The sequence below is a fragment of the Staurois parvus genome, unplaced genomic scaffold (assembly GCF_062004578.1).
Source record: "Staurois parvus isolate SC_StPar_1 unplaced genomic scaffold, SC_StPar_1.0 ptg000078l, whole genome shotgun sequence".
NCBI lineage: Eukaryota > Metazoa > Chordata > Amphibia > Anura > Ranidae > Staurois > Staurois parvus.
Window position 1 is genome coordinate 4,827,073 of NW_028317874.1, and position 9,350 is coordinate 4,836,422.

The 9,350-nt window shown below is 42.2% G+C and overlaps 1 protein-coding gene across 1 annotated transcript in view; it reads right to left on the reverse strand.

The window, feature by feature from the left end:
• SLC25A36 (solute carrier family 25 member 36) overlaps positions 1 to 8,678 on the reverse strand; it is a 96,727-nt gene extending 88,049 nt beyond the window's left edge. The window contains exon 1 of the mRNA XM_089669512.1: positions 8,278 to 8,678. Coding sequence (XP_089525638.1) covers positions 8,278 to 8,318 — 41 coding nt within the window. The 5' untranslated portion in view covers positions 8,319 to 8,678. The remainder of the gene's footprint in view (positions 1 to 8,277) is intronic.
• Positions 8,679 to 9,350: the final 672 nt, after the last annotated feature.

Genomic DNA, 9,350 nt, shown 5'->3' on the forward strand with positions numbered 1-9,350 from the left:
TTGGACGCTATTCCTTCTCCTACCGACCTCTAGAGCTGTGTAATACTTTTACTCCCACTGACTACAACACCTGAGGCATCGTTACTCCCACTGACGCTGGGGCAATTTCTACTCCCACTGGCCACCCTAAAGTCATAAGGGCAGTAAACTAGCCCTTTGCTTAGAAGGTTTGAAGACACCTGATATAAAAGGCACAGTAGAGCATAATAAAGGATATAGTAGAAGAGGCTGCCTTTACCAGACCCCCAAAAGCGGTGCTTGTTCCGAGCAGAGCAGATGTATTCAGGATCATGCACAGTAACCTGCCCTCCAAATCATCTGGAAATGGCAACCCCAGCACTGGCTAGCAGTTTTGGCTGTGGGCAGAAAACTGTTGAGATAGATTAGAACAAATGAAGTCTGATAGGCTGCACTCCAAACAATACACTTTATTGAACCAAGATAAAACCAATACAGACAGTGGAAATACAGTGGGGGACAGACAGGCAAACACATTTCACACAAAAGACAGTGCTTATTCATTACCATTGGGGTAATGAATAAGTACTGTCTTTAGTGTGAAACGCATTTACCTGCCAGTCCCCCACTGTATTTCCACTGTCTGTATTGGTTTTATCTTGGTTCAATAAAGTGTATTGTTTGGAGTGCAGCCTATCAGACTTCCTTTGTTCTAATCTATGCAGCACACCAGCTGGCCTAGCACCTACAGGAGGAGTTGTGCTTGGGAGATTGCCAGTCTCTCTACCCTGAGCAGTGGTAAACATATGTGTTGAGATAGGTTACTTTTGCACATGAAATGGTGATCACTGAAGCCAAAATGCTGCTATGGCCTAATATAGTGCACAAGTGCCAATCTATGAAAACTGGAGGGGGAAAAAAAAAAAAAAAAAAAGGAAGACTCACAACAATGGATTGAAGTTGCTGATGAAATCTGCATTACACACAACCTATCCCTAGCATGTAAGAAAACAATGTAATTTTAATTTGCATGACCAAGATGAAAATATACAAAATTTGGATCCTACTCATCTTTGAGCCTGCTGAGATCTGCCTAAATTCTGAATATACAAATAAGGTATATCACCGTTACTGGTCATACTGGTTATATGCACTGCACCATCTAATGGCTGATGCGCATTGTGTAATTTCTACATAGGCCTATTTCACACAGGCTTTAGCTTGTATAACAGCAGTGTGAACGGCAAGCTTTTGCAGTGCAGTGCATTCAGCAAGCTTTTTTGAAACTTTTAAAGCACCCCTCAGATCCAGTTTGTAAATGTTGAACACAGATCCAAATCGGAGTGCTGATTGCACCTTTAAACAAGCTAGCAGGCTTCAGCACTACTTGAAGCTAGTTACATGCATGCTAGCAGCATGTTTAAAGTGACAATCAGCACTTCTATTAAGATCAGTATGTACAGGATCTTAAGGGCATGTCAAATGCTTTGAGAAAACGGCTTGAAATTTGCCAAAAGCTTTGCAAAACCTTCTGAAAGTTTCATAAAAAAGTTTTCTGTACACCCTAAAGCCCATGTGAAACAGACCTAACCTAAGGGTCATGGGATATGCAGTCCTGCTGTGGGCTTTTTTGGTGATGTTTACAGTTTGATTGGAAATTCGGGAAAGTGGTACTAGAGAATATGGAACAATGGGTTTAAAATATTTAAAAAAGTGACTAAGAATATATTTCTATTAAAAAAAAAACAACAAAAAAACAAAAAAAACCAACACATTCTGGTAGAGGTTCACAGGATGGACAGGAATACTTCAAAGTTAAAAAATTGGAAGATTTGATACTACATTAATGGATAAGCAATAGAGCACACAAAACTGCAGAGAAAAAAAACAAAAAACAAAAAAAAAAAATACAAAAAAAAAAAACTTTCCCACTGGTATACTTTAGTTTAGATTGAAAAAAAAACATGAACACATCTATGGAAAACAGTCCACAAGATAAATATTAGTTTACTGACAACTAACAGCAATGCCAAATTAGACTTTTCACTCGCCAGTTTACTTAAACCTTAACACCAGTAAGATTTGAATATTTCACAATGAATGCCAAAGTTCCTAAGCCTCACCGCCATACCTGATCCATCATTATTTAGCTGACAGCATTTTGTATCCAATATAAATACTCCTAAAATAAGTCAGGACAATGCATCTAAAAAGGTATTGTTCAAATATAAAATTTCTGCTTTTGAGAAACAGTAGGTAGCTATGACAAACTCTCATAGTTCAAAAATAAAATGCAGCCTGCTGTTAACACTGAGCAGTATTTATTTAATGTGGTGCCAAAAGACAGAGCTAGGGAAACCTGCAGTGAAAAACTTTTTCTAGCGATCTTATTTGATTTTCCTTCTAGCTCAATTTCTCAGAAAAGATGATTCAACAAAAAGTCATATGTATGGCACAGTTAGGAATTTAATGTATGCTACACAAATTGTTGCCATACTTTTAAGAGATATTGGGTCAGAGCCATGGGAAGAAAAACAATCGATACCATCCTGTGCGCCCAATCATGTTTGGATTTGACATTGTATTCCATCTGGCTCACGCTGGACAACATTCTGTAATCTGCAACAATGTGATTTGATTCCTGGCCATCACAATACTTGATAGGACATTGCCCTTGTGCCGCTGTATGCCTGCCAAGATTTTCACCAATGTGTCAGAGTCATCAGAGCCTGAAGTATTCATTGCTTTCCTTATTGCCAGAATCTCATGCAACTTCTAAACCCTGTGCAAGCTAAAGTTCGCATAAACAAACTTGTAACCTGTATAAATATACTGTAAAATTAAAAAAAATATATATATATCCATACACACACACAAATTTTGATTACCCCTAGAGATTACATGGAATGCTTCTATCACCTGATATTTTCAAGATTTAATCGGTTACCAGAAAATATGGACATCTCTGAAGTAATGCAAAGGTAAAATCAATGAACCCATTTTTCCTGATTGGTCCACTAAAATGCTTGCACTGTCTGCAGTGCAAAAGTGCATACTACACTGTTACCCATAATGCAGTGCTCTGCTCTTGAGCAATCCTTAACATCTTGCTTTATGCAATTACCAAATTTCAGAATGTTAATATTTGCCCAGAAATTGCAGGAAACTCCAGCAGCAGCGCTGTAAAGGTAGTGGCAGGCAGTTATTCAGTGTCAGTGCTTTTGTTTGCTTTTTTATAAACTTAATCACAGTTTTACTTAAATTAGAAGTAAAGTCTACTTTTTCCAGACTGCAAGCAGGTCAACTCTTTATTGAAGAGACAAGAAATGTCTCTTCTACAATAAAATAAACCAACCTGCCTGCTCGAAGTCTCCTTTAGAATGTACTGCTTGTGTAAGCAGTTAAAATTGTGGCACAACCCTGTGTGCCGGGTGACTTAACTCCTGCGCATGCACAGGAATGATGTCATCCAATGCTGACCCAAGATGGCAGCAGCCCAGAACTCTGAAGAAGTCAGGTGGAAGATACCAGAAAAGAAAGTTGGACTGTTGAAAGAGGCATGTATTGCAGACTTTATTTCTGCTTTAGGCTCCATGTACACTGGAATGTTTTTCTACTGGCAGCAGAAAAACGCTGGTACTGCGTTTAGTGCTTGGACGTTTATTCATATCATTGGCCAGAGTACTTGCCATTGAAATGAATAAACACCCAAGTGCTAAACACTGTTAGTGATTAGGTGCGTTTAGCTTTTTTTTTTTTTTTTTTTTGGCCAAACCGTTCCTCCCCTGAATAGGATTCTCCTAAGTTCAGGAGAGGGACGTTTGACTGGCCCTAAACTCTGCTGCTGTTATACTAAAAGTCTACGTGTACATGGGCACATAGGCTTTTAGTGAGTTGCGTTCAGGGGCTATGCCAAAAAAAAAAAAAAAAAAAAAAACCACCAAAATCTCCCAAACTCACGTTTAGGAGCAGCAGTGTGCATGAGGCCTTAGAAAGAACTCCAGGAAAAAACTGTAAAAAGAAAAAAAAAAAAAATCTGCTGTATTACAGGTAAATCTCAAGTGCTATATGCCACCTCCTGGATCACTGCCCGTTATGTACAATTACACTTTCAAGGACTGCCAATAATAAAGGTCACACTTTACTTCCAGTGGTTTGACAAGAGACTTGAAGCTCTCATACACAGCAACTGTCCTGTCTTTGCTTACCCCTCCTCTTATACAAATCACACATTTTGTATTCTGTGAACTGCTCACAAAAAACACAAAGCATTCTGTGATTGGACAATGAAAGAGGAAGGGTAAACAGGCAAGATTGTGTGCAGGAGAGTCGCAAGCCTAAAATAACTTATACTATTGGGACTCATTGAACATGTAATTCATAAACAGATAGTGATTCACGAAGTGGCATACACCTTGTAACATCCTCCATGAACTCTTAATCCTCTCCTATTCCTCTCTCCGCGTCTATCTGTCTGGAACAAGCAGTGCACATTAGTTGTGGTCATGTGTACTGTTCTATGAAAACTTCAAATCCCACAGTCCCTAGTCCACCTCAGGAGCAAGCAAGAGAGGGTGTCTACATTCCACATATAGTGGGACCATGAAGAACAAGCATAGCCACCCTCTTACTAAATATCAAATTACTGAAGTGAAAACAAAAAGGCAGTAGCAGGCAGTGTGTGTTTTATTGTGTCAGTGCTAGTTTGTCTTTTATAAACGTACCACAGTTTTACTTTAATTAATTCTATGATACCATCTGCTCACTGTATGGCAATTCCTGCTGCACTGAACTGTAGGTGATTGGACTCCTCTGCATGCCAATATTGACTGTAAATAAAACGTGAAATATAAACAAGCAAAAGCAGACATTAATTTACTCAAGATAACCAGTGATTCTTTTAGATGGAAGAAACATACAATGACACTTATCCTTGTACGAGTAACCAAAATCTCCTCCCCTTACTCACCAGTAATGTAGCAGCAAGCTGAATACCAAGGAGATCTGTCATTAAACTACTATTCCTGTCGAAATAATGATGGCTTAACATGAAGGGCTATTTGACCAGAAAACTACACAATGAGGTGGATTTACTAAAGGCAAATAGGCTGTGCACTTTCAAGTGCAGTTGCTCCAAAGCTTAGTAAATGAGGTAAAGAATCCCCCTGCAAAGTATACCCAATCACATGAAAGGAAAATAAAAAAACATGCATTTTTGCTTGCACATGATTGAATGACAGAAATCAGCAGAGCTACCCTTGAGGTTTAGAGCAACTGCACTTGAATTACACTTGCATTGCACAGACTATTTGCCTTTAAAAGAGAAGTTCACCTTTTGCACAAAAATAATAAATGCACTTTTTTTTTTTTTGCAGGTAAAAAAAAATGTCCATTTATTATTTTTCTCTGCAAAGCCTGTAAAGCATTGCACCAGCAATCAGCAGATCACTGGTGCCATGCAGGTCTCCTACAGATCTTCAGGTATATCTTCTTGCCCGTATGGGCAAGCAGATATACTTTCAGGAAGATTCAATGAACTACCATGGAACACCACAGCGCCATAATAGTTAATGAAAACTACAAGCAGACAAGCCACTAAGGCTGTTGGGACTTGCAGTTCATTCATTCACAGAACACTGTGAATGAATGATGTGGCGGCGTGGGGGGGGAGCTGTGCACAGCTTTCAAATCTGACAGCTAGTACGGGGAGCTTCTCCCCATACTTCTGTCGGGGGGGTTGGGGGTGTCAGCAGGCATCTGTAACATGTTACACATTCCATCCAAAAAAACATGTGAACATGCAGCATGTTCCCAAAGGTGACCTCATACTTTAATAAATCAACTCTGCTTGTCTTAACAAAAGTTATTAGATTTGACAGCTGGTCTTCTCTAGGTATGTTTATGAGAGGGAATTCTGCCTGTCCTTGGAACAGGCTTACTCTGAACATGCTCAGAGAGCTTTGCATTCAGACATGACACCTCCTGATAAAAGCTTAATAGGTAAGAAATAATAAATGATTATTATTATACAGGACTTATATAGCACCGACAGTTTGCTCAGTGCTTTACATTATGGAGATAGACAGTACAGTAACAATACAGTTCAATAAAATACATATTAGATATGCTGTGTGAATGAGAACACATAAGAAACAGATTCCAACTTGAACACTACCTGCATGGAGTTTGGTGCTTATATAGTTTCCTCTCCCACTACAAAGACATGCTGGTAGGTTAATTGGCTCCTGTCTAGATTAAACCCAGTATGTGCATGTATGAATGTGAGATAGGGACCTTGGACTGTAAGCTCCTAGAGGGCAGGGACTGATGTGAAGGTATAATATTTGTAACGTGCTGCATACATTGTCAGTGCTATACAAATTAAGAGTACACAGGTGGAAATACACTGCACAAGAATACGGTTTGGCTTTAGCTGAACATAGTATAAAGACAGGTACTAGCCACACACAGCAACCATGGATCGTCAACAGCAAAGGCCCATTCACACCAGCAGGCACACACAGAGCTCTGTATGACAGACACCTGTTGGTGTGCACTGTGTAGAGGTGGTGTGATAAAGTCTTGCAACACATCACACTGTTTACTTTTTATTTTTGTTAACTTTATTGAACTGTCACAAAATTACATTTCATTCAAAGAGCAGTATGGCCAAAGTTTTGTTGGTCATACTTCTCCTTTGGGTCACAGTACACTTCGTTTTGTTCTCCTATGACCCAGAATCAGCCGACAACGTGCTAAAGCCTGCAGTAAGCTGAAGTCACAGAGCCACTCAAGGATTTGAAAAGACCCTGACTATATTTTTGGGATCCACATAGTGCCCCGATAGCCAGCTAGTTGCAGCTCTTAGCCGCTAAGAGCTGCAACTAGCTGGCCATCAGGGCACTATGTGGATCCCAACAATATAGTCAGGGTCCTTTCAAATCCTAAGACTTAGCGCATAGGTGAAAGCCAAAGGCAGCTGCACCCACCCCCTCTCCATACCGATGCTTCAGTGAGCATTGGAAGCGCAGAGCAGGAGGGAGCAGTAACTGGCAGTCACTTCTCCAAGAGGACTGAGAACTGAGCGATCAGCAGTCATGTGATAGCTCAATATTCAGGCTTAAAGCCAATGCACATCAGCTACAGCACAGAGCTGAAAATTTGTGTTTTTTTTTTTTTTTTTTAAGTACACCCCAAACTTTCAGCAGTACATAGCACAGTAGCTGTGCACTAATGTCACCCGTCCTGTTTCTTGGCACACAATAGTATAGGCCGCAAGGTACATTGCCCTGTCTATGTGTTAGTACTGGTGTCACCCGTCCTATGTTTCTTGACACACAATATAGGCCGCAAGGTACATTGCCCTGTCTATGTGTTAGCACTGGTGTCACCCATCCTACATTTCTTGGCACACAATAGTATAGGCCGCAAGGTACATTGCCCTGTCTATGTGTTATCACTGGTGTCACCCGTCCTATGTTTCTTGACACACAATATAGGCCGCAAGGTACATTGCCCTGTCTATGTGTTAGCACTGGTGTCACCCATCCTACATTTCTTGGCACACAATATTATAGGCCACAAGGTACATTGCCCTGTCTATGTGTTAGCACTGGTGTCACCCGTCCTATGTTTCTTGGCACACAGTAGTATATGCCGCAAGGTACATTGCCCTCTCTATGTTAGCACTGGTGTCACCCGTCCTACGTTTCTTGACACACAATAGTGTAGGCCACAAGGTACATTGCCCTGTCTATGTGTTAGCACTGGTGTCACCCATCCTACGTTTCTTGACACACAATATAGGCCACAAGGTACATTGCCCTGTCTATGTGTTAGCACTGGTGTCACCCGTCTTACGTTTCTTGACACACAATAGTATAGGCCACAAGGTACATTGCCCTATCTATGTGTTAGCACTGGTGTCACCCGTCCTACATTTCTTGGCACACAGTAGTATAGGCCGCAAGGTACATTGCCCTGTGCATGTGTTAGCACTGGTGTCACCAAGTCCAAGTTTTACAACACACACGATGAATCAGTTCAGACTGCCTCTGGTAAGAGGATCACACAGTGTAGGGCCCCGATGTCTCTGTTCTCATGGAATGTCATCACTATGGACAATGACACACACTGGAGAACAGTGAGGGGACATCTGAAGCCATCAGTGGCAGAGCCCAGAGCAGTGTGCACCCCACAGGAAGGGTCACCTCACACACTGATCAGCACAGCTCCCTGTATAATGAAGGATCACACCCCCTTCCCCATGGACACTGGGTCCCCTTCCCTCCCTCCACAAGGTGACATGCAGCTACCTACCCTCCAGCAAACAGATGTACCAGGGTGTCTCTCTGGCTCATTCTCTCTCATTCTTCTCCCCTGCACACTATGAGAGGAGGGCAGGGGAGGTGTCGCCGGTCCCGGTGAGAAGATCCCTCCTGAGCACACACACACTCAGGGTGCTAGGCCCGCTGACAAGCTCCCCAAAGCCTGCACCCAACTGCGCTCTTCCAGCAGGATAGGAATCAGCCGTTATATATAGGTCTAGGTGTATAGCGCCGACACAAGCCGTGGAGAAGCCTCTGCCCTTCGTCCCTCCTCACACACCCCGGCTGCCCAGTGTGGCCGTCTCCTCCGTTCCCCCGCTACTGCCGCCTATCAGTCTCCCTCATGAATATTCAGCAGCCCGACATCAACACAAGCCCAATTGGCTGGTGGCCCGAGCCGGACGTGACGACACTGGGCAGCTGTCTTCCACGTGACTCACACGGAGTTGGTTCATGTTGGCGTGCGGCTCTAAGGAGGGTTGTAGGGCAGTGGTGTGTAGGAGCTATGAGTGGGGGGCTGGGGGACTACGAATCCCAGCATGCCTCTGTGTAGAGAAGGGGCATGGAGGGATAGTTCATATCTCCCTGGGCGCTGCATGATGTAAGCAGCAGCTTGTTCAGTGTAAGGCCTGGTTCACACCTATGTGGTTTTTAGTGCGTTTTGCAGAAACACACTACAGTCCATTTATCATGGCATCCTATGGGACACGTTCACCTCTAGGCGTTTTTCAGATGCTTCATTTTCGGAAAGGGTCAGAGGCTTTTTTCAAACAACACTGCGTTTTTAGCTCAATGGACAGGCAGCAGAAACACCTGTACTTCTGGCTGCATTTTTAATGCGTTTTGCTTTTTTTTTTACTACGTAACAAAAATAAAAGTGCAAAACGTAAAAAAAACCCCTGAAAAATACATGTACAAAACCACACTGCAGACACAGTTACTGCATAGGTGTGAACCAGGTGCATTCACATTATTTGTGGTGACTTGTGGCTTTCTGTGCTTGATAAACACAGGTGTTTAACCACTTCACCCCCTGGTCACACCGATCTGACTGAAATCGTGTGA